Raw genomic sequence first — 27,748 nt, 5'->3', positions numbered from 1 at the left:
AAATGGTGGTAATTTACTGAGACTTTTTCAGTGGACTTTTTGGAGGATCCCGAGTAGTTACGTTCAGCGGCTTTGTTTCATTTTCCCACATTTGTGCACTTTCATAGATACTAAACAGTTACCACCGTATAAACCACCGTTATTACACATTTAAACCTAAAGAAACACTAAATAGACCAAATAAAACAAATCACACAACTTCACTCGTCGTGTTTCCGCCAAAGAGCCCTTTATTCATCAACAAACTCATTTTACTTTATAGAGGTTCGTTATCGATACACCCAATTGTCGTCACAAGACGATATACGTTTATTTGAATAGAGCTTCGTATAGAATCTTAACATAGTTTTCCCGTGCATTGTCGATATTCTTACGTTCAATCGATAGGTAGACTAAAATTCATAGATTTATTTATAATAGAAATTCGGGAAAACATTATGTTTAATTCAGATTGGCCCTTATGACAATCGGAACTCGAAGAGTGGTCACAACGTGAAGATATAAAACTGAAGTCCCAATAGCTTTTGTACTACTATTGCTGTTACAATTACAGGCGATAGAGAAGCAGTAACAGCAGCTTGAGTAGACCGGAACTTTACACCTTATTAACAGTTGCAAAATAATGTTATCATTAAGACGTTCTTCTACAAAATTCATTAACAATTCCATTTTAAATTTTATTTATTAATTAAAAATAATGTTATTTTTATGGTGACTGTACAGTTGTTTTAAAAGAACGACAGTTGAAAGCTTTTCTAAACGTTCGACTTACAACGTCACGTCTCCGACACGAGCTGGTGACGGAGTGGTCGCTCGGCGACGAGGACCGTTCTACCACCTCGGCGGCCACCTCCACGGCGCTGGACGCACGACCGTGTTCGAATTCTCTGATGGAGAGGTAAATTTGGAAAACATTAATTAATGAAATTAAGGATTATAAATATTAAAACAAAAAAAAACAATTAGGGCTTAGGAAAGGCAATAGGGTATTGGCAAACGTAGTGCAGGTCATGCTCAGAGTCGGCAAAGTGATGATCTATACAAAGAAGAGAGGAGAAAGAGAAGCGAGCCAATCAGAGAGGTCTATGTTCAGCAGTTGTACTGCTGAAGGCTACTAATATGAAATTATACAAGCAATAGAATAAGATAATTGCTTCGGTGTTTGAACGAGCTCACGGCCCACCTTGTGTTAAGAAGTAGTTACCGGAGCCCATTCACATCTACAACGTAAATGTCGCCACCCACCTTGAGATATAAGTTCTAAGATTTCAGTATAGTTACAACGACTGCCCCACTCTTCAAACCGGAACGCATTACTGCTTCACGGCAGGAATAGGCAGGGCGGTGGTACCTACCCACGCGGACTCATAAGAGGTCCTACCACCAGTAAAATGTGTACCAAATTTGTGTGCTCGGTTACCTGAAGGCGAGGTCTGCGTCGTCGGGCGACTCCGCGGCCAGCCCCACGACCACGTAGCGGTCGCTGTCCGAGCTGGCGGTGGAGGCGGCGTCGCTGCGCGTGTCGTCTCGTGTGAGGGCGCTGTCTATTGAAGTCACTAGCGAATTGAAACCGCGTCGCATCGTTGAGAAACCTGTGCGAAAACGCGAAAACGTTTTTATTTATTGTATGGGTGGGCGGACGAGCTCACGCCTTGCTCGGCGGAGCACATGGACATCATATCACGACATGCACGCCACCCATTCCGCGACGAGTGTCGAAATTTGAATTATTATAGACACAATATCGCCGACAATCGGAGCCCATAGTTGCATCGCGACAGACGTAGATGGCGTTACCTATCCGTGCGAGTTTACACTACCCCTTAAACTATAAATGCCGAATGGCGTATACAAAAATAAGTTTAAAAAGTTCAGTACTTCTTTTAAGGTTTCAATTCAAATCAAGTACCTATTTATACATACATCTGGAACGTTTGCAATACTACTTGGCCACTTTCATCAGTAGGTATGTACCGAACTATTGAGTAAGGTGAACAGAAATTCTTCAATAGAATTCAACTTAACATCACAATGTATACAATTATAAATTCACAGGTGACTAATACATTTTTAGGAAGACCGAGACAAGGCTTACTTCTCAGGACTTCTTTCTAGCTGGATTTGAAAGCTACGTTTGTGTATGCAAGTATCACCTACAATAAGTGTAGAATATACCTATAGTAAGTGTTGAAAGAAGATACCAAGATTATGTTTATTGGCACTCGTCATAGTTCAAGAACTTGAATTGAACTTCAATGGGGTTTGGATCTGAATAACTTTAGCTCACCAAACTATACTGTGATCAAAATACAAAATTTTGAAACATGTGCATAACATGATAGTCAATAATGTTGGTTAATAATGCCAATTACAATGGTTACAGGGAATTATGTCCCTGGGCGTTACCCTGGATGCATCGATGACATTCCGCCCGCATATAAATTCAGTCCGTGACCGTGCCGCGTTTATTCTCGGTAGACTCTACCTCATGATCTGTAAGCGGAGAAAAATGTCCCTTCGGAACAAGGTGACACTTTACAAAACTTGCATAAGGCCCGTCATGACTTACGCGAGTGTGGTGTTCGCTCACGCGGCCCGCACACACATAGACACCCTCCAATCTCTACAATCCCGTTTTTGCAGGTTAGCTATCGGGGCTCCGTGGTTCGTGAGGAACGTTGACCTACACGACGACCTGGGCCTCGAATCAATTCGGAAATACATGAAGTCAGCGTCGGAACGATACTTCGATAAGGCTATGCGTCATGATAATCGCCTTATCGTTGCCGCCGCTGACTACTCCCCGAATCCTGATCATGCAGGAGCCAGTCACCGTCGACGCCCTAGACACGTCCTTACGGATCCATCAGATCCAATAACCTTTGCATTAGATGCCTTCAGCTCTAATACTAGGGGCAGGCTTAGGGACCCCGGTAACCGTACTCGTCGAACTCGACAAAGAGGTCGACGTGCAACCAAACCCATGCATCAGCCCGCTGAGTTTCTCGCCGGATCTTCTCAGCGGGTCGCGATTCCGATCCGGTAGTAGATTCATTCGCGAAACAATTGCTCTTGAGTTGTTAGGTCTCCTTCGGAGGCGCTTGGGCAGTTGTTAGCAAATCCCACCCCTCTTGGCTGAGCCTTTGCTCGCCCACCTGTCCTGGTGAAACTGGAAAGGCCTTCGGGCCACCAGTAAACTTTCAATCATAAAAAAAAAAGGAATTATGTCGCACACGCTTGGTGACGATGTATATTTAAAAAATATATAAAAAAAGAATAATTTTTGGAACCCTTCTTATGTTAATCTCGTAGTCTACCGGTGTATTGGTTACCTCCGAAGTTAAGTCCCGGACTCGCGGGAGGAGGGACCTCCTCTGCGGGCAGGGACTGCGCTAACAGCACGTCCACACTGCTCGCCGGGGGCACGCCGCTGTCTCTGTCTTGAATAGAGGGCGCCATGGTCGCTTCGGATCCTGTGCAACGTTGAATCTATATTTATTAAATTATACGATATGTATCCACGTTAATAGATGAACAACAAAAGTATGTTTTATTATAATTTTTTTTAGCCCTTGTAGGCAGACGATCATACGGCCCCCCTGATGGTGAGTGGTTACCGTCGCCCGTAGACTTCAGCAATGCCAGGGGCAGAGCCAAGCTACTGTCTCTCGTTAAGTAGTATCCACCACGTCCTTACGGATCCATCAGATCCAATAACCTTTGCATTAGACGCCTTCAGCCGTAACACTAGGAGTAGGCTTAGGGACCCCGGTAACCGTACTCGTCGAACTCGACAAAGTGCAACCTAACCCATGCATCAGCCCGCTGAGTTTCTCGCCGGATCTTCTCAGCGGGTCGCGATTCCGATCCGGTAGTAGATTCATTCGCGAAGCAATTGTTCTTGAGTTGTTAGGTCTCCTTCGGAGGCGCTCGGGCAGTTGTTAGCAAATCCCACCCCTCCTGGCTGAGCATTTGTTCGCCCACTTGTTCTGGTGAAACTGGAAAGGCCTTCGGGCCACCAGTAATCTTTCAATCATAAAAAAAGTACTATCCACAAGCCTCGTTTGAACAAGGACGTGTCATAGTGCTCGGGAAACATCATAGAGGGGAGCTCACTCTAAAGCCGGATTGTACGTGGCAAAAAGATCTCTAGAAACGCACTATGGATGAACGCAGTGGCTCCTGGTGGTATAACATATGGAGATCCAATAAACTAAGCCCTAACAATAACGCTAAACGCTCTATTTGCGCGAGTTTAGCAATCAATAGTTTTGTATTTACCCATTTTCAAATCTTGCAAGCTGGACGAATCCAAAGGAACACTGTCCAAATCTCGAGAAGACTCCTGACCGGGACAGTTCGATGGAAGCACGAATGTTAGTTCCACTGCTGGAACCACAAGTCCTACAACGATTGACCTGAAAGAAAAAAAAGAATTTTGGTATTTTTAATATCGATGTTGCTTAGCTTACTTAGTAATACCGGATCCTATAGATTACATTGTACGTTGCTAACTTTTCATTTAAGTCTATTATCTTTAAGTGAATGCCAGAACCCACCTTGAGACATAATACATATACTTAAATACATTATTTGAGTCGACTATTATCAAAGCCGGCAATGTGACTTTTGGACAATTATTGGTAAATCAGAAAAACGAATTATTGACTTTGTATTCCATTGGCAGTCACAAAACTCTTCTGAACGACATCTTAGATAAATAACAGGTTAAGTATTAACCTTTATTTAATGCAGGTTTTGAACCGTATTCTTTGAAGGAGACGATTATATTCAAATTAATCTGTATTGACATATCAATAACATTTTTTTGTCCAAATGCACAGATTGCCACCTTTGACAATAGACGACCCATTTCAAGATTGTTTTCCACGGTGAAGGAATAACGTCGTATAGTAAAAATCAAACCCGCAAAATTATAATTTACATAATTACTGGTGGTAGAACATCTTGTGAGCCCGCGCGGGTGGGTACTACCACCCTGCCTATTTCTACCGTGAAGCAGTAATGCGTTTCGGTTTGAAGGGTGGGGCAGCCGTAGTAGCTAACTATACTTGATACACACCAGGTGGGCCGTGAGCTCGTCCACCCATATAAGCAATAAAAAAAAACATGAATATTGTACTTTTACAAACTCTTATGTTCTCGTTCTAGTTCTAGTTACATTTATTGTTTTCTTATTGTGCGATTTGGTTATGATCGATATAATGTAATAAATAGGCTTCTATACCTGTATTTTGAATTACAGTGTACAGTTCACCTTTGTTCTTTAACTTCTTTTCAATATTACAGAAACCTCACATCTCGTAGAACTTTGTGTGGATCCACTTGGCAAGTTCTTTTTTTTATTGCTTAGATGGGTGGACGAGCTCACAGCCCACCTGGTGTTAAGTGGTTACTGGATCCCATAGACATCTACAACGTAAATGCGCCACCCACCTTAAGATATAAGTTCTAAGGTCTCACGTATAGTTACAACCGCTGCCCCATCCTCCAAACGGAAACGCATTACTGCTTGACGGCAGAAATAGGCAGGGTGGTGGTATCTACCCGCGCGGACTCACAAGAGGTACTACCACCAGCAAGCCGTTTAATATCGAAGCCTTATTAAGTAGCTCACCCCTCTTCTGCGTCAGGCTGTCTGCTCGCGTCGTGCGCCAGCCACGCCATCATCTCGGAGACGCGTTCCAGCTGCCGCAGCAGGAACAGCAGCTGGTAGTGGTTCACTTGTAGTCCGGCCAGACCGCACGTCCGACCCACCACCCATATGCGAGAAAGGTCATCATTGAAGCATAACTGAAAATTAAGGTCATATTGTTAATGTTGGGTTGTCTAAGAAACTGTGGTAAGCATAGAAATATATTTAGTATACTTTTCAGGTGACCGTCCTAAATAAACACATCTTTTTTTTTCCTACCTAAGCTGATAGCCTTGAGAGGTTATGTCAGCATTACCCTAGCGCGCAGGTGAGCTCACGGGGCTCAAACCGGAGGCGTTGCTAACACTGGCCCTAGGAAGAGCAGTGCTACGCAGAATCTACCACGGGATTGGAAACGCGACCCACTGAGAAGATACGGCGAGAAACTCAGTGAACTGTGTCCATGGGTTAATTTACTCGTCGCAGGCGACGGGTTCGGCGAGGACGGTAACCGGAAACATATCAATGGCGCGGGTAATTCTTTCCATTAATAAAGGTTACTTCAAAGTTATTTTTCTCAATTTATTTAATAATCTCTGATCAGCCGTGAATGTCTTTATGTTGATAATAGTAATTGTAATACAGAAGTAAGTGATCTGATTAGTCGCCATTAGTACTGACCCAGGCGGTGAGTGGCGTGGCGTCGAGCAGGGGCGCGGGCTTGTAGTTAGTGGCCCTGGCGCCACAGAAGTCCGCCCACAGGGGCTCCACGCGCGCGCACCACACCGAGCGGTTCTCGCGCCACAGCAGCTCCGGACTTATGGCTGTGCCACGATCCACGTCGTCCAGGTCTGGATTCAAGTCAAACACGGGTTAACAGCATGCAGCAACATGCTTTTTTTTATTGCCTTTGTAGGCAGACGAGTATACGGCCCACCTGATGGTAAGTGGTCACCGTCGCTCACGAACGTCAGAAAGTCCAGGGGCAGAGCCAAGCCGCTGCCTACCATTGATTTATGATTGAACCATTTCTGGTGGCCCGGAGGCCTATCCAGTTTCACCAGGACAAGTGGGCGAGCAGTCTCAAACAAGAGGGGTGGGATTAGCCAACAACTGCCCGAGCGCCTCCGAAGGAGACCTAACAACTCATGAGCAGCTGCTTCGCGAATGAATCTACTTACGGATCGGAATCGCGACCCGCTGAGAAGATCCGGCGAGAAACTTAGCGGACTGATGCATGGGTTAAGTTGGCAACATGCATGGTCGCCAACTTATGTGGTACAGCGTATCGAGAGCCCGCACAGGTAGCACCGCCATCTTCTCTATTTTTGTTAGGGGGCAATCATGCGTTCCAGTTTGAAAGGTGAGAGTTTGATACCATTTAAATTTGGGTTTCGCATTTAAATTTTTTTACTGCTTAAAAGCGTAAAAGAGCTCACGACTCACGAGATGGGAGTCTAAGTCTGAGTTCTATACTACAACGGGTGTCCCACCTTTCAAATAGGACGCAAGGGGTGGTACCTACCAGTGCGGTCTCCAAAGACGCCCTACCACCATCAACCTGAGACGACGTCTACAAGTTGCTATTGCCTGTCTATGGGCCCCGATTCAAATTTACTCTGTTCACGAAACAAATTTTGTACTTACTGTCCGCATGTAAAACAAATTGTTCGTGTATAGGATCCAGATCTTCAGTCGACGCTGGGAATTCTCCTCTGGGCGGAGTCGCCCTCCTTAGGGCTGACAGTATGGCAGCTAAATCAGCTCTCGTACCGGCCGTGTCTGAACGTAATAACGTATAATTTATACTACTGAAACTACAATCTTAAGACCCTAAATTTAAGTGTCAATATGTTTCTGGAAGGTGGTGTATTGTAAGCTTTTTGGAATTCTCACGTGTATACCATTGAATACTAATGCAGCCTATCCACGTTTTAACGTCAGATGTGAACCAGATACTATTTTTTTATATGTTTCATTTTACTACAACAAAGTTTTGTGAATTGTAGTTTAAATTTCACAGGTATTTTTTTTTTAGGAAATTGCTCCAGCCTCATTATGCCACTGATGTATTTATATCACCTTAAAAAACGATGATTTTTTCAATTAGGTAATTACAAAAATTATCGCTACAGTGAATGTTTAAATTACTTTCTTAAATTGATCTATATTTTATAATTTTATTAAATCAATAACTATAACGTAAAGCGCAGTTTATTTTTTAGATTTACAAATGTATTAGCTGTCGCCGTCCGCTTCTCTGGGCATTTAAAATTAACATTATTATTTCTCACCCTCGCAAAGATTCTCATCATTAACGCCCCCGCAGCTGGTGTAGGGAGTCCAAAACTCATATAAATATAGGCCTATCCATTAAGTAGATTGGCTTTTTTTACATGGATACCAATTTTCAAGTCTATCGGATGCATGGTTCAGTAGTTATAACGGAACATCTGTAAAAACCACTAGATTTATATATTAGTATAGATTTAGCAAATGGATACCCGTTTAGATACGCCTACGTGTTTTCGTTCGATTGATTTTCCTGGACTTACTGGCTCTGGGCGATTCTCGCACGTTCGTGAGCATGGCGCGCGCGGTGCACACGTGCAGCTCCTTGGGCCGGTCCCGCTGCTGGGACACGTGCTCGGAGCCCGCCTCCAGCACTATCTGTTACATGAATTTCATTATAAATGTAGGAGAATGATACCCTATCCGCCCCGCTCAGCTTTCTATGCAGTTATAGTAATGAGCAATAGAGGTTAGTCAGTCAGTGGTTAACGTGCAGCGATCCACTGCGGTCGCTGACGCGAATAAACGTGTCATTATACGTAGTGTTTTATTGACCGCTCCGATGAACTTTCCGGAGGACAACGCGCAACGGACAACCAACTCACACATTCCTCTTTCTTCTCTAAAAACCTAACATAAACAAAAAATGTGTGCGTGTACTAGTGTACACACGTAAGAAGTGAAACTTGTTTATGGCCTTATTTTTCGAAAAATGATCTACATGCAACTTTCTAGAAATTGGTTAAATAAAGTTAAATTAGATAAAGTTTAAACAAAAGGATTTTATTATCATAGACATGAATACAAATAATACAATTATTTCACTTTACCTTTTTGCTACTAAGATTATTACAGCATTTTAATAATACATCTCTTTGATATCATAATACCCTGGTACTTTTCTTCCTATAAATTAATAATAATAGCACGGTCCACGTGGTGTTAAATGGGGTTCCTGAGGTTCGTGAAGTTTGACCCACCTTGAGACATGAGGTCGATTTCTCAAATCCGAAACCATGCTTCAGAACATACCGCCGTTAATTATTAATAAATCTCTTTGCTATCATAATACCCTGGTACTTTTCTTCCTATTATTTTACGTAATAACAGTAATAAATAGCACGGTCCACGTGATATTATTAAGTGGGCTCCCTGAGATTATTGGAATTACAAAATGATTTCCGTAATCCACCTGGAGACATGAGGTCAATTTCTCAAATCGGAATCCATACTTCAGAACATACAGCCGTTAATTAATAAAGAAGGCTGTACGTCAGAGTAAAGTTATAATAATACATCTCTTTGATATCATAATACCCTGGTACTTTTCTTCCTATTATTTTACGTAATAACAATAATAGCACGGTCCACGTGATATTAAGTGGGTTACCTGGGATTATTGCAATTACAAAATGTATTCCGTGACCCACCTTGAGACATGAGGTCGGTTTCTCAAATGCGTATCCATACTTCAGAACATACAGCCGTTAATTAAAAGATGGCGCGTAACGGAAAAATGTGACGCGTAACCGAAAAATGTGACGGTAAATTTTTTTCCAACGCCGATAAGGAAGTTTCACTTCAAAAACTTGATTTTCTAATACATTTACTAATAAGGCTACTATAATATTCGAACCGTAAAATGGAGGGGAATCAGGACCCTTGTTAAGTTCGACATAGATTTTTATCGTTTTTTTTGTAGTTATAGGGATAAAACGGAGATCATAATGGTTTCGGTAGTTTAAATTTTCATTTATAATGCATTTAGATGTAGTTTATTAAAGAATAATCATAAAAAGTTACAAAAACTCAATAGTTCTTATTCACCCAGGCGGTGGGGGTGATTCGGGTTACGTATGGGGACAATAGAGTTTTGCGATAGGGCTTTTTTTTTTTTTTTTTTTTTTCCACAGGAGAAAATCGCCGGATCCCCACCCGCACGGCAGGTGGGGTATGTGGGAGTCGAACCTCACTAAAAACTCCTGCCGCTCACAGCCGGCGCCCTACCCCGGACCGGGTGGGAACCCAGTCGGAGTTATTGAGACGGCGGGACAGGGTTTACGCAAAGCACATTACATCCATCCCGCCGTCCCCCAGACGCCGGACCGGCGGCCGCCAGCAACATGACCGCCGGTTCCCTCGGTCGACGGGCCAAGAGCCCGATTGATAGCGCCGCGCTACACCTTCCCCCGGAGCGGTCGGGGGAACGCGACCTACCACGCTGCCCCACGCCTAAGCTCCTCCCCGCACAAAGCGGGTGGAGCCCGAAGCTCTTAGGGGGCTGGGTTACGGACGGGACCCCGGTCCCGACCCCCTGCTCGGCGGCGGCGGGTTTCTGCGTAGTGAGGAGAGCTTTGCCTCACTCGCCCCGCCGCCTCCTTCTGCGAGATGGTGCACTCGCAGAAGTCGAGCATAGCCTTCCAAGACTCGTCGCCGCCAAGCATCGACGCCACGACGCCAGGCAGCGACAAGTCTGGTCCTATCTTTGCGACAAGGACACGGCGCTGCACCTCCCAAGCGGGGCAGACAGCGAGCGTATGCTCCGCCGTGTCCAGGTCGTGTCCACAATGGTGGCACCTCGTCGTCGGCTCAGCTCCTATCCGGTGCAGGTACTTTCCAAAGCATCCGTGCCCAGTCAGCACCTGCACCAGACGGAAGGTGAGGCGTCCTCGGCCACGATTCACCCAGTCATAAAAGACCGGGTAAACCGCCTCGACGGTCCGTAGACCCCACGTGGGGTTGGCCAATCGCCTCGACCACGATTCGAGCACGGACCGCCGAGAATTTGCGATAGGGCTGGCACTATTTAGTTGATAGGTAGGTACCTACCTAACTTTAGGTAAATAAATTTTTAACATTCTTAATGAGTTGCAAAACTTTGATGAAGAAATTAAACTATTTAATATTCTTAAACACTAAATAAAAGTAATTTCATTTCAACAAAATTAAATCTCTAACAATCCGACAAACGTATTGTGACATTCCAGATTTGTCCCTATTCCCCCCAATCAAATGAACCGTATATTTGGTGGCGCGATTCGCAGAACACGAGAAACATCTAATCAATACTGGTAGTGAAATTATTGTCGTTAATGTCATTGGGTCTCTAATTTGATGGATAAAACTTTGTACAGCTGCTGTCAGCACTTTATTTTTATTATATTACTAGCGACCCGCCCTCGCTTCGCTTCGGAATCATTAAAACACACATGAAACCAAAAAATAAAAAATAAAAAAATAATTAAAAAAAGTAGCCTATGTTCATCAGAGACAATGTCGGCTTCTAATGGAAAAAGAATTTTTCAAATCGGTCCAGTAGTTTCGGAGCCTATTCGAAACAAACAAACAAACAAATCTTTCCTCTTTATAATATTAGTATAGACTAGTAAATTAAAATAGGCTAATGTCATAAAATTGGCGATAAATAAATCTAAGAATCTATTAATTGTGCTACAATGTTCCAATAAAATAATAAATCTAATATTTTAGAAATTAGGGTATGCTGCATTAAATGCAAAATGTAAGAGCGATCTCTTTTATTATTCATCCATAGCAAGAGATTGCGTAAACAATAATGCATCCTGGTCACCTTTGGCATAATGGCTTCCATCCTGACGTCCATGTAGGGGGCCGGCGGGGGCGTGTCGGGGTCCGCGGCCCCCCGGCGCGGCGGGGCGAGCGCGCCCGCCACGTGCGGCAGGAACGCGCCCAGCCACACCGCGCTGTTCACGTCCAGCGACACGCGCACCGGACTCAGCTGGACGTACAGCTTCGGAGCCGGGACTGGAACGGTAGCAAGTGGCAGTGGATTCTGCGAAGCACTCAGCTCCTGCTAGGACTAGTGTTTTCAAATTATAATATATATATTTTTTTATTGCTTAGATGGGTGAACGAGCTCACAGCGCACCTGGCGTTAAGTGGTTACTGGAGCCCATAGACATCTGCAACGTAAATGCGCCACCCAGCTTGAGATATAAGTTCTAAGGTCTCAAGTATAGTTACAACGGCTTCCCCGCCCTTCAAACCGAAACGCATTACTGCTTTACGGCAGAAATAAGCAGGGTGGTGGTACCTACCAGTGCGGACGCACAAGAGGTCCAACCACCAGTAAGAAATTTTCTCAGATTGAGGCCGTGAGTTCGCCTACATGTCCGCGCGTAGCTGGAACAGTCTTAGGCTACCAGCGAGTAGGTAAGTAAAAAAAAGAATAACTAGTGTGGCTAATGCGAGTTTATAACGTTCTCGATAGCGTAAAAGTTAACTCCAATTTGTATGCAGTTGAAACAGCGCCCCTAGCGGCAAACGCAGGCAATTAAAAACTCGCACTAAGCACAAAGATAAAGCTAACCATTTTGGGAGACTTAACCGACGAAGGGAAGATCTTCCATCGAGCGGGTGATATTGCTCTGTAGTCCGACGGTCCGAATGTTGTTATTCGGAACTTGTATATATTATGCAAGTTTATCTTGAAAATGTCGTAAGCGAGATTCAGGCATCTGTCAAATATCTTGTGTTGTATGATGGCTACCCGCCACACAATAGTGGTAAAGAAACAATTGCATCCTTTTGATGCAACAAAACAAGCTGCACGAAGAAATTAGTTTTTTGGTTTATAAGGTACTTCGTGATTTTTCGTCGACCCTATTTTCCCTTTAGACATGACTGAGGATGCGTCTGACGCCTCCGTGTGTGCTCAGTTGACAGTGACAGTTGACAGGTACCTGGGAAGCAGTCGTCTCCGGGGTAGTAGAAGAACGTGAGTTCAGCGTGCAGGAGGCCGGCGTCTCCGGGTAGAGTCGCCTTCTCTGCGTTGACCAGAGGCCTCAAGGCTTCGTAAGTTTTCGAACCAGTTGATACCTGTGACAACAGTTTACTAATTAACACTTTGCCATCGCGAAATAACTCTCCGCTACTATTCAATTTGGTGTAGTAATGGGTTCTTGATTAAAAATATATTTTTTTATTGATTAGATGGGTGGACGAGCTCACAGCACACCTGGTGTTAAGCGGTTACTGGAGTCCATAGACATCTACAACGTAAATGCGCCACACACCTTGAGATATGAGTTTTAAGGTCTCAGTATAGCTACAACGGCTGAACCGCCCTTCAAATCGAAACACATTACTGCTTCACGGCAGAAATAGGCAGGGTGGTGGTACCTACCTGCGCGGACTCACCAGTAATTACGTAAATTATATTTTTGCAGGTTTGATTTTTATTACACGATGTTATTCCTTTACCGTGGAAGTCAATCGTGAATATTGTTAGGTACGTATTTCATTAGAAAAATTGGTACCCGCCTGCGAGATTCGAACACCGGTGCATCGCTAGATACGAATGCTCGGGATGTCATATTCTTTAGGCCACGACGACTTCTTTTAATAACTAACAATTAATTTAATAATAAGTTTGTTTTGAATCTGTTCTGTAGCATTGTCACGGTTACACTTGTGAGCGGCGGGGACCGTCCATCGGAGGGCCCATCCTTGTCATAATATGATCGTTTGCCCATAAAGGCAAAGAAATGTAGCTTATGAATTTCTGGTTTAGCAATAATATCAATTTGGTTGTGTGACTTGAAATTACACATACGTTATTTCAGTTAGAATTGTTTGTCACAGTGAACAGACTGCAACTATAATGACGATAACATTTTATTTTTATTGCATAGACGAGTCAGATAGACGGATATATCATCATCCGGTATTAAGCGATTACCGGAGCCCATAAACATCTCAACGTGAATTTCCCAAACCATTTTGAGATATGAGGCCGAAGTTCCTAGCGGATGCCCCACACGTCAAACCTGAACACGTCTACTTCGCAACTCAAAAGAGTATACCTTATTGTACCAAATTGTAATGTAATGACACGTCTTCTTTTAATATTAAAAACAATTATTTTGAAATTTTAAATTAACATTTTTTTTTTGTCTCGAAATTTTATGTACACAATGTTTTTTGTATATTACCTTATATACCGTGAAATTGTCTATCCTCAGCACCAGACATGTCGTCATCAGTTTTCCTAGTCGTTGAAGGATACGAGTTCTTGTTGGTGACGCTAGAAAATTGCATTTCAATGAGTGATCATAATCTAACACTCAAAGTTTACTGAGAACTAGGTAATCCAGAGCAAAAAACATAGAAGAACTTAGGCTGACTGAGCTCCCTCTGGATCTCAATCTGAAAACCTCATTTACTTTATGAACCTTACAAAATTATTTTTACAATATCTTTTTAAAAAAAGTGAAAACCAAAACAGTACTCATTTTTTTTTTTCAAATGTACACAACAGAACAAAAGAGAAACTGTTTAAAAAAATTAAGTTGAATCTTATGGTATCGGTCATTATGGTCCAATTACGATTACTAGGTGAACTCCAGTAGCTTTTTTGGTATTTAAAGATCAAAATTTTTGTGGAAAATATTATATTATATTTTTTTTTATTGCTTAGATGAGTGGACGAGCTCACAGCCCACATGGTGTTAAGTGGTTACTGGAGCCCATAGACATCCACAACGTAAATGCGCCACCCACCTTGAGATATAAGTTTTAAGGTCTCAGTATAGTTACAACGGCTGCCTCACCCTTCAAGCCGAAACGTATTACTGCTTCACGGCAGAAATAGGCAGGGTGGTGGTACCCACCCGCGCGGACTCACAAGAGGTCCTACCACCAGTATATTATTTCATTTATTCATTTTGTTTTTATTATTTAGTCATCACTGTCAAATCTCATGTGCGAACAGTAGGCAACCCGCCCCCTCAGCCCTGTCGCCACCTAAGTAAGACGCGGCCAACTAGTTCCGCGCGCACTATAGCTACTATACATGGCCTATGGTTGTCACATCCGAAAAAGTAAGTATAGATCAAGACAGCATATTTGTCATTTAAATAAGTTGTTATGCAATCCCCGCGACATTGTGGTCATTGAACCTGTTCTTCAGTTGTAATTTTTTCAATGTTTAAACAGGTGAACGATCTCACGTTTCTTTTGGTGTTAAATGGTTACCGGAGTCTATAGGCATCAGCAACGTGAATGCGTCACCCACATTGAGACATGAGTTCTAAGTCTTAGTTCTACAGTATAGCGTTTGCGTCGTTTTTCAAATTTTTTTATTTTTTATTGCTTAGATGGATGGACGAGCTCACAGCCTGCCTGGTGTTAAGTGGTTACTGGAGCCCATAGACATCTACAACGTAAATGCGCCACCCACCTCGAGATACAAGTTCTAAGATCTCAGTATAGTTACAACGGCTACCCCACCCTTCGAACCGAAACGCATTACTGCACCAGCGAGAATGCATTACTGCTTCGGGGCAAACAATTACGCAAATTATAATTTTTGCAGGTATGATTTCGATTACACGAACTTATTCGTGAATTTAAGCTTAGTACATTTTCATTCGTCATAATTAGAGCAAAATTGCTAAATTGCTCTAAGACAACAAAAGTGTTTTACGCACTCACTATTTCTCTTAACTCGATAGCCCTAGCTATTCGCCCCTATGATGTCTGACGATGGTATCGATAATGCGGTCGCCCCGACATAACGCACGTATGGTGCTATAACATCACTTATATGCAATTTTTGATAAAACTGAACTGAGTATGAGAAAATCCACTTTTATAATAGTTATTATTAGTGAGAATGTTTGCTTTTACTGACGAAGTTTAAAGTTGTAGTTTAAATATTATCATTTTATTTCTTTAGTCGAGAAGAACTATATAATAATTGTAATAAGATGTTGAGTTTCCAACGCTTCTTCTGAAAAAATTAATTATTTAAATTAATTATTATTATTAGCATAAGTGACGCGATATGTGCGATATATAATATATATCTCTAATCTAAAATGGTTTCATTGCGATTTTTTTTTATGTACAGACGTTAGGAATGACCAGTACGAGCGGTCCTCGTCTTCTTAAGCTACACAGGACGCGTGTGAGTGAGTAATGTATGAGTAATTACGTTGTGACGTAGTCGTAGCGGGCGGGACGCTGGAGGCGCTGCGCTGCGGGGCCTCCGCCGCCGGCTTCTGACTTGTACCGTTCGACGCGGTCTCTTCACCTCTCGCGACCTGGTTCTAAAACACAAATTGTCTTGTTGTTAGTATACGTTGACTGACAATAACAAGCACAGTGTCGAATGTGAAGCGTCCGCCGCCTGATGGATACGACGACCGGTGTATATTGATTTTTACAAGAATTGCATGTACAACAAAGATCGAATCCGCATATCGTTTGCGTAATTGTCAACTATAGGATTTGGAGTCGATCATCAGATAATGGATGCTTCATAAGTTTACTAGTGCTGGTTACTAGGCTGCAAGGTTCCAAATATATATTTTTTGTTTCTATTCGATACGGTCATTTATCATAGTAGCTGACATTGACATTTCAGTCAAGATTTCTGGCATAGTTTTTATTTTTTATTGACGTATTGCCATACGAGTATACAGCCCATCTGATGGTGAGTGGTTACCGTCAGACATGGACGTCAGCAATGCCAGGGGCAGAGCCAAGAGGCTGTCTAAACAGACCGCAGACTCATTAGTACGGGTATATCGGTCATCGTACTCGTCGAACTCGTCGCTTGCGATGAAAAATTCGGCGAGTAAATGAACCCACAGACACAGCCCACTGTGTTTCTCGCCGGATCTTCTCAGTGGGTCGCGTTTCCGATCCGGTGGTAGATCTACGAAGCACGGCTCTTGCTAGGGTTCGTGTTAGCAACATCGTCAGGTTTGAGCCCCGTGAGCTCACCTACAAACCCGGCGAATCTAGAATAACCCCTCGAGGTTACTAGAATAGGTAGGAAAAAAAAACGGGTATACAATTGAAAACATAAATCATTATGACCTTATTGTTAGTAGAGAGTGGCCTCGGATCGAGTGTTTCCAGCAAATTCGTGCAGAACGATGATAGCGCCTGAGACAGCCACTGACTGTGTGGCGTTGCTGATTCTCTACAACAAAAACAAAATTTTAACAATTACTTTTATTATTCAAGTCAGTAGATACACTCTCTGTTTATCAGGAGACAAGGGTACGCGACCGCGGACAGATTTGGCGGGTGCCATTACGTAACAATTCGTCTGTAGTAGTATTCCCCCCACTCCTAATTTTACTGGTGGTAGAGAGTATTGTGGGTCTAGTGTGTCGTATTGCGAAGTGTAGAATGTCTGTATTAAGACGACGGGTAACATTCAGTTTGTCGTGTTTTAGTTGGTGCAGATGGTCACAATAATAACCGAGAGCATTTGGATTAGTACACTTCATGTGAGTTCACACTCACCCCATTCAATTGCATAGAATATCTTTCGTTTTTTTAAATATTTTTTTATTGTTTTTGTAGGCAGACGAGCATACGGCTGATGGTAAGTGGTCACTGTCGCTCATGGATGTCAGCAATGCCAGGGGTAGAGCCAAGCCGCCGCCTACCATAAAGTACTCTCCGCAAGCCTCGTTTGAAGAAGGACATGTTATAGCGCTCGGGAAACACCGTGGAGGAGAGTTCATTCTGTCTGTCCGACTGTCGTCTGGCTTTTATCACTATATTAAGTTAAGGTTCAGTTTGAATTTTATTCTACGGAGTATACCTGTAGCCTTTCCAGTGCCTCCTGTCGTTAGACGCCTTGTGGTATGGGAATAAGTCAGCTTGCATGCTGATCAGCGTAACTTGAAGAGCACCACCTTTCGATAGAGACGGCTTTTCTGAACGACCCACTGCAAAACATTAAAAATACATTTCATTGTAATGTAACCGAAGTCATTAGAGCCTAAAGACGCTCGTTGTAACTGTGCACAATAAAATTGTGTGTCCGCACGGGTAGGTACAATCACCCTGCCTATTTCTGTCGTGAAGCAGTAATGCTTTTCGGTTTGAACGGTAGGGCAGCCGTTGTAACCATACTGAGACCTTAGAACTTATATCTCAAAGTAGATGTCTATGGGCTCCAGTAACCACTTAACACCAGGTGGGCTGTGAGCTCGTTCACCCATCTAAGTAATAAAAAAAAAAGAGTACAGTGTAGTGGTACTAACATCCCGGGTCGTCGCATAGATGCAAGTCGATCCTGGGCGCGAGCAGATGGTACGAGGTCTCCCGCACGTCGTGCTTAGCGAACACGCGCGCCAGGATGTCGCGCTCGCCCGCCGCGCCGCTCGGTCGGCTCTGTATCTGCTCCCGGGGCTCTTCTATCTGAAACATTTCATTTTATAACTTTAATGGACAGTCTGAAGTCGTCGTGGCCTACAGGATAAGACGTCCGGTACATTCGTAACTAGCGATGCAACGGTGTTCGAATCCCGCAGGCGTAGATACCAACTTTTCTAATAAAATACATACTTAACAAATGTTTACGATTGACTTCCGCAGTGAAGGAATAACATTCTGTAGTAAAAATCAAACCCTCAATATTATAATTTGCATGGACCTCTTGTGTGTCCGCACGGGTAGGTGCAACCACCTTGCCTATTTCTGTTATGAAGCAGTAATGCGTTTCGGTTTTAAGAATTCGGCAGCTGTTGTAACTATACTGATATCTTACAACTTATATCTCAAGGTAGGTGGCGACATTTACACCGTAGATGTCTATTTGCTTCGGTAACCACTTAACACCAGGTGGGCCATGAGCTTTATATTAGTAGATGTGAACTTGCCTTCCTAAGCGCCTTAGCCCTGGTGGCGGCGGCGGTGGCCCGGCGCACGGGCTGCGCGAGGGCGGCGGCGCAGGCCAGCGCGGCGCGGAGCTGCCCGTCTGTGAGCGCCCACGCCACGGGCTCCGGGCAGATGGCCAGTCGGGATGCTATCACCGCACAATCTGAACAGTTGAAGGTCGCTCTCTCAGTCTATGTCCAAGGTTCGATTTTTTGTTTTAAGGTATTAGCATGATATTGTTTATTTGCGGTTAAGGGAGATATTGTTTTTCGCATCGAAGAAAAATCTTATTGTATCAATTAGGTAGTTACAGGAATTCATATTCAATTCAATTCAATTCATATTCAATACATTCAATCATTATATTAATATATTATCTGTGGTCTGCGAATAGTGTTTCAATATTCACGCGTCTAATACCATGACATGGGGTAAATTGGGACGGCCATTATTTTACCGATTTTTTTTTTTAAATGAATAATTAAAATAATGTAACGGTTTTTATCACCTAGGTACGTTCAAGACTCAACTTATTTCTTTGGTTGAGCAGTGACTATTTAATTGGAACTATTTTAAAATTCAATCTGAAGTTTGATTTTGTCCCTATTTACCCCATTTTACGGTAATTTAGTTTAGTTGGTACAAAATTATACTATACGGACTTTTTGGCGGGAACGCGAGGAGTGATGTTCTGTGATTTGTTTTATTTTGCCTAATTAGTGTTTCTTCAGGTTTAAATGTGTAATAACGGTGGTTTATTAACTATTTAGTATCTGTGAAAGTGCACAAATAAAATAAAGCCGCTGGACGTAGCTTCTCGGGATTTTCCAAAAAGTCCACTGAAAAAGTCTCAATAAATTACCACCATTTTACTGAGATTATACTTCATCCCATATCATCTCATCTCATTTCATTTCATGCCATGTTTCATAATAATCAACTTCATTTCATTTCATAATATCATTTTTCAAATAAAGAGTTATCATTAAAATTAAAATAAGACTTGACCTAAATGTCTTAGTTACCAGGTCATAAAATCCCTTAAAAAAGTTATACTATACTCTTTGTAATTAAACTATTTTTACAATAGGTTAGTACTTTTTACCTGATAGCCTCTTCTTTATAACAATACGACAGTGTGTATTCCCTAACAAGAGTCGCAAGGGAGGTAAATTAGCCGAAGCCGCGCCGTGGGCTTTGGCTTCTATGCGAGCGCTCTGCCATTCCAGCTCCTGAAAGAACATTCACAACTTCTCAATATTTTTAAAACATCCCAAAATAATATTACGCAGCGATTTCTTGACTACTCGCGCTGCATTTGTGATGGTACTTAGCTGCAAATAGGTTATAATGAAGAGTCCTGTGTTACACATTTAAAAAAACACGTGTAGCACTCGGGGACTGCCGCGGTAGAGCTATTGCATAGCATTTTTTATCAACTTATGCAATTATAATTAGACAGTAATAATTTAATATTAAAACAATAATAAAATACGACCACGCTATATTTATAAACATTAACAAAAGCAAAACATCAACTGTCCCCTTCACACTCATAAGCTAGACAGCGTGAGAGAGAGTTGGGCAGAATTTTCATAATGCGCATGCAGTGCGACGTCACGCCGCGCAGTTATTCACACACACAAGAGCAACATGTGAATGTGTTGAACGCGAGCTACATGGTAGGCGGAGTGGGGGTGTTACGTTTTATTTTCGTTACGGAATTTCTTGATTCGGTCGCCGCGCTCAAAGCCCGCGATAAAAGCGATGCAATAGCTTGAAACATGATCTATAATACCTTAAAAATAAGTAGTTGTCCCGTATCAGTACATTTGATTCTAGTCAGTCTTAGATCCCCTTTCCGACCGTCTGGAGTGCGTGACTCAACGGTCACCCTTGAAATCTGTAATAGCGAATGGCTGTTTAATATTCTACCCACGGATAACGGAACACCTAATTCAGAAGATATGATTCAACGACCAGAATATCGAACCGCAGCAATGTCTTTCTTTAATTCCCTTTATTCACTGATGTAGTTTAGATAGGGTTTTCTTTACTTCCCGGTCAGCTGTGTATCGCGTTTCGACCCAGCAGGCTGGTAGGGCTGCCGTACTGCGGAGACCGGCGTCGTTGGTCGTCGACTATCGCCTCGACGACCCGTCGGTCGGGCGTCCTCGGGGTGGCGCCGCGTGTCTGGTTGTAGTGTTGACCGCGGGAACCCCCTTACTCTGACCGGGCTATGACCCGAGACGAAGATCGAATGTCGGGTGTAAGAGTGCAGGGGAGTCGTTTAGGGCGGTAGGGCCCTAAAACTCCTTGGGCCCGCGATCTGCTCCTAACATTAACAGATCGTCAATCCCACATACCCCGCGCGTCCCCTAGGCGCAGGGCCCTCGTAGGAGTTTCGGCCCCGGCCCGAAAATAAAAAGGGTTTTCTTTACTTTCGTTAACCATTTGGAACTGTCATCCCGCTACATATCATTGGAGTTAAATAAATGATTTAATGTAATTATTGTATTAACGTACTTGAACACTACTGGTGAACGCATCACAGTTGAAGTCTATTTGTACATGATTCACAGCCACTGAGATTCCGTCTATCACCTGAAAGGAACCAAAACAAAATACATAGTTTTAGGATATGTCATATTTATCTATGCTTTATTTTATCTTTTCAGTATTTCAATATACAACTATTTATTGTAAGCCATTTAAAAAATAGCCATTTTCAAGTTAATGAGAATTTCACCTTCCACATTGAAGGAATAACATTGCGTAATAAAAAAGGAAACCTGCAAACTCTGTAGGTAGGTGAAAGGTAATTACCACCATTCAGCGTATGTGAGTTCCATTGTTATTTTACAATAAAAACTGAGACTTGAGATAACATGGCCCTGATTAGTGCAATATATTGATACCCGTTTTGATAAACTATTATACCCCATCGTTTCACTTGTCTTAAATTTAAAATTAAGGCTGAGATAGTTTTACTTCAATGAACGAGATAAATAATGCAAAATGTATTTCTCAATACAAAGTAATAATGTAGAGAAACTATGAACACATTCAAATTTCTTTGTAATATTTGTGTAGATAATATTTTATCTAAATAGTTTATCGTTCAAATATTTAAGCTCTAGATTATCTAATTTTATATTTGTTCCAATATTTATCTAAAATAATTCATATGTTACCTTGTGTATATAACTATATTTTCCTGGAACAGGTAAAGCACCGGCCGCACTCGGATTCATAACCCGAGGTTCTGAACATACCTCCAAAGCTATATGGACTTCGTCTAGATTCTGAAAAACAACAAACACTTGTCTATTTGACCTTGAAGTTTACTAACAAAACATTTTACGTGTTCTGGCAATTTGTTGTACACAAAAACTCTGTAATACTAAGGTTGAGCACATAAAAAAAGGACTTAACATGTAACACAGTTTTTTTGTAATATTGATGTCGCTAACTTAATACTTATTTTGTAATGAATCATGATTTGTAATATATTTTTTTATTGTCGTATGCAGTGTAATAGTAAAAACGAGATGACCTGATCATCGCAAGCAATTCTTCACAGCACATGTCATGACACATAATATGTTAAAAGACAGTGATTTTAAAAAAAGAGTACATCTATACTTTTTATTGTTGCTGTGCTGTGTTGGTGTGTACTTTGACCAACTATGATTATAAATCAAAAACTTTTCATTTTCATAATAGAGAATATTGCATACTAACAAACACTAAATTTGAAGAGTTGAAGGCTAACACTATGTTGCTAACTAATTCAGTAGACTGTAACTCTGATATGCATTATTCATTACTTGTCAGTATTTATGCATGAATCTACCTGCATGTTTTTAATGAATTAGTCTTGTTGTGTTATGTCCTTGATAGTTTGTTTTTGTTATAATTTAAGAATGCCATCTGTCTGTGTATTAGAGTTTTAGTCAGATAATAATAACACAGAACTACAATATTTGACACATCAGTACATATAGAATCATAGCATACCTTCCATATTTATTAAAATAACAAAAATATGAACAATGAATAAATATATATATCATATTGGCTAGGTGATGACTTCTGAAGAGTGGCCAGCGAGAGGTGTAAGAGAGTTGAAGACTGGGCTCAGTGGTGTGAATTGGGAGTGTTCTATGTCCAGTAGTGAGCGACTGTGGGCTGATGATGATCATATATATTACATTATACTTAAAATATTATTTGGGAATAACTAAAGAATATGTTGCAAATAGTTGTTATGTGTTTTTGTTAGTTTCTAAATAATTTTAATGCTAAATACAAATTATAAAATGTAGTTATTCATAAACAAATTCTAATATTTGGGTACTAAAGATTTCACTGGGAGTGATCCGTTTTATTAACGCACTACCAAATCAAGTCTAGAGGGTAAAGATGCCCTTAATTATTACTCATTGAAATGACTTTTACCAGTACAATGGGCACAGTCTTCAGTTTGGTCCATTGTATTCTGAAAGATGCTCGATTGCATTTAGCAGATGTGAGCCGCAGCCATCCTGGTAGTTCTAGGAGATCAGTAAGTAAATCTTCATCGAGGGTCAAGTCTTGGAGTTCACCGGAACCTCGAAGTGCCGATAGTGAGATTTGCTCCGGTGATAAGTTTTTTGTGAACCTAATCACATTGAATTCTTCATATTATCATTTTTATCGAAATTCGTATAAGGTATAAAAGTAAGCTAGTTTTGTTTACTTTCAGGTTTGCAGAATATTGCAACCTGGTTCATAACTATGGATTTTAAATTTTGTATGGTTTCTGACAAGAGAATCTGAAGAAACAAAGGAAATGAAAATATGTCAGTTGAATTTTAAAACTACTCATATTAAGTGAGTTTATAGTTAAGTTAAATTATTATCATGTAATGAGATTAAAATCATAGTTTAATTAGAAAATTTGTTTAATGTGTGCCTATTTAGTTAATTGCATATTTTTCTGGTTTAGTTTCTGACACATACCTGGATAGATGTTTTAATAACTGGTTTTTTATTATAGTCACCATTTTTTTTAAGCAGAAAGTAATAATAAATGAAATTCATAGAAACATTATTTTCCAAAAGAATAATAAGGTCCTATTCAATGATAAGAACCTGAGATTGAATGAATGATTAAAAGTGAAATTTTACTGAATGAGTTACGGTAACTAATCAAATTGTGATTTGAAAATGTCAAACTCAAATATCAAGGGATGAGCTAAACAGTGAGACTACGAAACAGAAAAGTCGATTTCTATGATAAAGTCGATTGAAAGCCATTAAATTTGCCTAAATATACCATAACCATTTTTTTGGAACAACATCTTATTAATCCTGTTATTCTTCACAAAATTAACACTGCTAAAGCTCTCGGTCGTGACTCATTATGAACAACATCGTTATTGTGTTATTTAGGTTTGGTTGCTAGGGACTTTATCGATTTTAAAAACAAAGGACACTGAAGATATGTATGTTACTTTTACGCTAATAATATAAAAATCACAATGTTTTTCATTAATGACTGGCTGTATGATAAGGAAAATTATCAGTGACAGTCGAAATTTAAATATTAGCAATGTGTCAAAACTTTTATGTCCATCAATGAAACAATTCAATTTTTATAAGTATTTGTAAATTGTAAATTTTGTGAGATTTTTTGCGAAGTGAATAGATTAGTGAGGAACTGGCTTAATTTGAGCAAATATTTAAATGTATAATTGCTACAAGTAAACTGACAGGAGCTTCCGTTTTTAGGTAAGTTTATTTCTACTTTACGTTGTGATACATTTTAGAAGTGAGTGATAGAGATACAGCTTAGATAAATTGTCATTATAAAATTTAGTAGATTTAAAAGTATGGTTATTGTTAACAATTTGAAATTTGTTTCTTAACAAAGATTACCGCGTATACTTCAAAATTTGACGCGATGATTCTTTGCTCGTAAGTTAATTTATTTTTGCGTCTATCTTAAAATATTTTATCACATTGGATTTCCGTTGAACGGTTGTAATTTTCGCCGTCACCGTATCTACTATCAAATGCTATGTTCACGCTTTAAATATATTAATTAATTATATCGAGGGGTGAAAAGCTATTTGGTTTAAGCGGCATTTTTGCAAATTTACAGGAGAGCCATTGAATGTTTTGTATTTAGAAAAAATATCATAATAATAAAAACTTCCTCAGCTATTTCAATGGCTATTTCAGCTCTTTTACGTATTAAGCGAAATATCTCTTAAACCAAATGGTCTTTAATTCATCGATAGGTATATACAAACATGTACCCACGAATTTAAAATTTTTAGCAGCCGTTAGATAGCACGCTTCCCACAATGTCACGCCGAGAGAGTACTATAGAAGTCAAAGATTATATCGACACAAAAAATTCATCGGGCGATTCTAAAGCTGTAAAAACTAAAATACAGGAAGAGAACAATAACGAAATAGATGAACTGTCGAAAGAATTCACGGAAATGGGATGCATAGTCGACGCCGTGAAACGACCTCCGAACGTTTGCGTTGAGACTTGTGTTTACGAATCAAAAGATGATGAGAAAACCGAAAGATATTACACGGATGACGAAGACGCTTATTCAGATGAGTTCGAAGATGATAAGAGTGAAGAGGAAGTGTCTATTGAAACAGTAGAGAGAGTGACTAAAAGCGAAACAAGCCGTGGACCCAGTCAGATATGTGTGAACTTGACAAAAAGCCAGTCTTTAATGTCCACTAATAAACCCAATTCGATTTCTGGAAGATCTACTAACTATGGGTAAGGACAAAATTAGAAAATTGCAAAAAAAATTAGAAACGATATTTAGATTTTATATCAACAGGCTAGTTTTCAATTCGTATGAATTTTTTCACACCTCAATATACACTAAGCCTACAGACGTCCACTGCTGAACATAAGTCCCGGCAAAGTTTGTCCCAAGATGCTCCGATCCTGCTCGGATCCTAATCAGGTCGTCGGCAAATATCAGTATATGTAATTTAAAATGTAGATTACATTCTCGGATAAGTTAAGATGACGCAAGGCTAAAATAATATTTTCATACTTTGTGACTTAATTAAGCTATTGCTATTCTATCGCGGGCTTTGAGCGCGGCGACTGATTCAAGAAATTCCGTAACGAAAATAACCTGACACCCCCACTACGCCTACTATATAGCTTGCGTTCAACACATTCACACGTTGCGCAGGTGTAGTGTTTGTGAATAAGCGCGCGGCGTGACGTCGCACTGCATGAGCATCATGAAAAGTCTGCCCATCTCTCTCTCACGCGGTCTAGCTTAAGAGTGTGAAGGGGACAGTTAATGTTTTGCTTTTGTTAATGTTTATAAATATAGCGTGGTCTTATTTTTATTATTGTTTTAATATTAAATTATTATTGTCTAATTGTAATTGCATAAGTTGATAAAAAATACTTTGCAATAGCTTTACCGCGGCAGTCCCCGAGTGCCACACGTCTTTTTTTTTCTTGATAGTGGCAGTTATGAGAACCTTTTTTATGTAACTTGAAACTGTATTACGGGTACTTCAATTTTCGGATACAGAATTATATTATTCAACTTGTAGCAACCCTACGATGCAGTTTTTTATGCCATAATCGGTTCAATGTTTTTTTACAGCTCTATTTCAGCGCCTCAAACGCGGCGTATTAACATGTCTTTCTCTAACGAGAGACTACGAGAGATTGAGAGGCACAATCACATTTTGCTAACTAAAATACTAAGCGCTAGGAATTCGAAGAAGTCTTCAGTTCCAGCAAGAGATCCGCCGACAAGGAGGCCGGTTCCTCCTGCTGCGGTTTTAAGGAAAAACCAACAAAGAAAGATCGATCATGACAACCTGGTGAGTTTTGTAAAAGGAACGAAAATTATTTAAAGGAATGTAATAGTGCGCACAGTTAGATTTTTAGCTCAAGCAGAAGTCGTCGTGGTCTAAAGGATAAGATGAAGTCGTCGTGGCCTAAAGACGTCTGGTGCATTCGTGTTGAAGCGATGCACCGGTGTTCGAATCCCGCAGGCGGGTACCAATTTTTCTAATGAAATACGTACTCAACAAATGTTCACGATTGACTTCCACGGTGAAGGAATAACATCGTGTAATAAAAATCAAACCCGCAAAATTATAATTTGCGTAATTACTGGTGGTAGGACCACTTGTGAGTCCGTGCGGATAGGTACTACCGCCCTGCCTATTTCTGCCGTGAAGCAGTAATGCGTTTCGGTTTGAAGGATATGGCAGCCGTTGTAACTATACTGAGACTTTAGAACTTGTATCTCAAGGTGGGTGGCGCATTTACGTTGTAGATGTCTATGGGCTCCAGTAACCATTTAACGGAAATTCATAATTTTTTCATTCATAATTTCAATCTTTTTCTTTTTTTTAAATTGGTCTGTCTTCTTTTTAATGCGAACCATGTTGCCTAATTGAAGTTTTTAGTGACACAAACTCATTTAAGGTAGATAAAATAAGACAGAAAATAAGATAACTAATAAAGAATGGCCGGTTGTAACTAATGCGTATTTGAAATGATCGATTCGTAGAAGTAGTATATTAGCGTCTTGAATGGTCAGATACCTTAAGGTAATTTAAATTCGAACTCAGGAGGGGTTACTTTATAAAGAATCCAAAATGAAAGATTTTGGAAATTCATAAATTTTTCAAAAAAATTCTGTCTTCATCTTAATGCGACCATGTCAATTAAAGTTTAGCCCACTGAGTTTCTCGCCGGATCTTCTCAGTGGGTCGCGTTTCAGATCCGCTTTAGATTCTGCGAAGCACTGCTCTTGCTAGGGTCAGTGTTAGCAGCAGTCTGGTTTGAGCCCCGTGAGCTCACCTACACACGTTAGGGTGAAGCTGAAATAGCCTCTCAAGGCTATCAGCATAGGTACGAAAAAAAAAAGGAGTTTTTAGTAACAAAAACTCATTTGTGTTGTGTTTTGACAGATCCTTTTGAAAAAAATTCAGCGCGCCAAATCGTCTGCCTGCAGCATCCGTCGTTGATATTCAGAAAGCGTCCGATGTGCGGGCGCATTTATTATTAATTTATTTTTATTAAAAACGAAACGTGTGATATTGTTAATAAATTTACTATATGACTTTCCA

At 40.8% G+C, this 27,748-nt stretch overlaps 3 protein-coding genes across 5 annotated transcripts in view; 1 reads left to right on the top strand and 2 right to left on the bottom strand.

The window, feature by feature from the left end:
- The window catches only part of LOC101735586 (bridge-like lipid transfer protein family member 3B), a 33,197-nt gene extending 15,049 nt beyond the window's left edge, over positions 1 to 18,148 (bottom strand). Inside the window, exons 1-15 of the mRNA XM_038015303.2 lie at positions 17,998 to 18,148; positions 17,553 to 17,679; positions 16,814 to 16,919; positions 15,924 to 16,038; positions 13,921 to 14,012; positions 12,670 to 12,805; positions 11,538 to 11,731; positions 8,212 to 8,326; positions 7,304 to 7,438; positions 6,338 to 6,507; positions 5,639 to 5,814; positions 4,282 to 4,418; positions 3,333 to 3,473; positions 1,421 to 1,592; positions 773 to 887 (exon numbers count right to left, since the gene is read on the bottom strand). Coding sequence (XP_037871231.2) covers positions 773 to 887; positions 1,421 to 1,592; positions 3,333 to 3,473; positions 4,282 to 4,418; positions 5,639 to 5,814; positions 6,338 to 6,507; positions 7,304 to 7,438; positions 8,212 to 8,326; positions 11,538 to 11,731; positions 12,670 to 12,805; positions 13,921 to 14,012; positions 15,924 to 16,038; positions 16,814 to 16,919; positions 17,553 to 17,617 — 1,869 coding nt within the window. The 5' untranslated portion in view covers positions 17,618 to 17,679; positions 17,998 to 18,148. The remainder of the gene's footprint in view (positions 1 to 772; positions 888 to 1,420; positions 1,593 to 3,332; positions 3,474 to 4,281; positions 4,419 to 5,638; positions 5,815 to 6,337; positions 6,508 to 7,303; positions 7,439 to 8,211; positions 8,327 to 11,537; positions 11,732 to 12,669; positions 12,806 to 13,920; positions 14,013 to 15,923; positions 16,039 to 16,813; positions 16,920 to 17,552; positions 17,680 to 17,997) is intronic.
- Positions 18,149 to 18,576: 428 nt separating this feature from the next.
- LOC134200103 (bridge-like lipid transfer protein family member 3B) lies at positions 18,577 to 23,804 on the bottom strand. Its single transcript, XM_062672069.1, has 7 exons — positions 23,618 to 23,804; positions 23,075 to 23,276; positions 21,808 to 21,918; positions 21,140 to 21,217; positions 20,412 to 20,516; positions 19,719 to 19,845; positions 18,577 to 18,776 (listed from the first exon to the last, which is right to left on the bottom strand). Exons 1-7 carry the CDS (start codon positions 23,659 to 23,661, stop codon positions 18,592 to 18,594), a joined length of 852 nt encoding a protein of 283 aa, XP_062528053.1. The 5' UTR covers positions 23,662 to 23,804; the 3' UTR covers positions 18,577 to 18,591.
- Positions 23,805 to 23,971: 167 nt separating this feature from the next.
- On the top strand, positions 23,972 to 27,748 carry LOC101742085 (uncharacterized). Of its 3 annotated transcripts, none has more exons than XM_004922609.5 (4): positions 23,972 to 24,388; positions 24,940 to 25,406; positions 26,266 to 26,488; positions 27,590 to 27,748. In XM_004922609.5, exons 2-4 carry the CDS (start codon positions 24,967 to 24,969, stop codon positions 27,644 to 27,646), a joined length of 720 nt encoding a protein of 239 aa, XP_004922666.1. In that variant the 5' UTR covers positions 23,972 to 24,388; positions 24,940 to 24,966; the 3' UTR covers positions 27,647 to 27,748. The 3 variants fall into 3 exon arrangements, with proteins under 3 accessions (XP_004922666.1, XP_004922665.1, XP_021207778.1); XM_004922608.5 differs by having other exon boundaries at positions 23,979 to 24,388; positions 24,943 to 25,406; XM_021352103.3 differs by having other exon boundaries at positions 24,387 to 24,574.

Source organism: Bombyx mori, chromosome 14 (genome assembly GCF_030269925.1).
Source record: "Bombyx mori chromosome 14, ASM3026992v2".
In the NCBI taxonomy this organism is placed as follows: domain Eukaryota; kingdom Metazoa; phylum Arthropoda; class Insecta; order Lepidoptera; family Bombycidae; genus Bombyx; species Bombyx mori.
Note: the sequence above shows the minus strand (reverse complement) of the source record. Positions and strands in the feature narration are given on the sequence as shown.

Coding starts and splice junctions, on each gene's coding strand:
- LOC134200103 (XM_062672069.1), bottom strand. CDS start 23,661: ATGGTGACTATAATAAAAAACCAGTTATTAAAACATCTATCCAG. Junction 23,277..23,617: donor TTATTAAAACATCTATCCAG/GTATGTGTCAGA, acceptor CAATGTGATTAG/GTTCACAAAAAACTTATCAC. Junction 20,517..21,139: donor CGTTCACCAGTAGTGTTCAA/GTACGTTAATAC, acceptor TCGCTATTACAG/ATTTCAAGGGTGACCGTTGA.
- LOC101742085 (XM_004922609.5), top strand. CDS start 24,967: ATGTCACGCCGAGAGAGTACTATAGAAGTCAAAGATTATATCGACACA. Junction 25,407..26,265: donor GGAAGATCTACTAACTATGG/GTAAGGACAAAA, acceptor GTTTTTTTACAG/CTCTATTTCAGCGCCTCAAA. Junction 26,489..27,589: donor AGATCGATCATGACAACCTG/GTGAGTTTTGTA, acceptor GTGTTTTGACAG/ATCCTTTTGAAAAAAATTCA.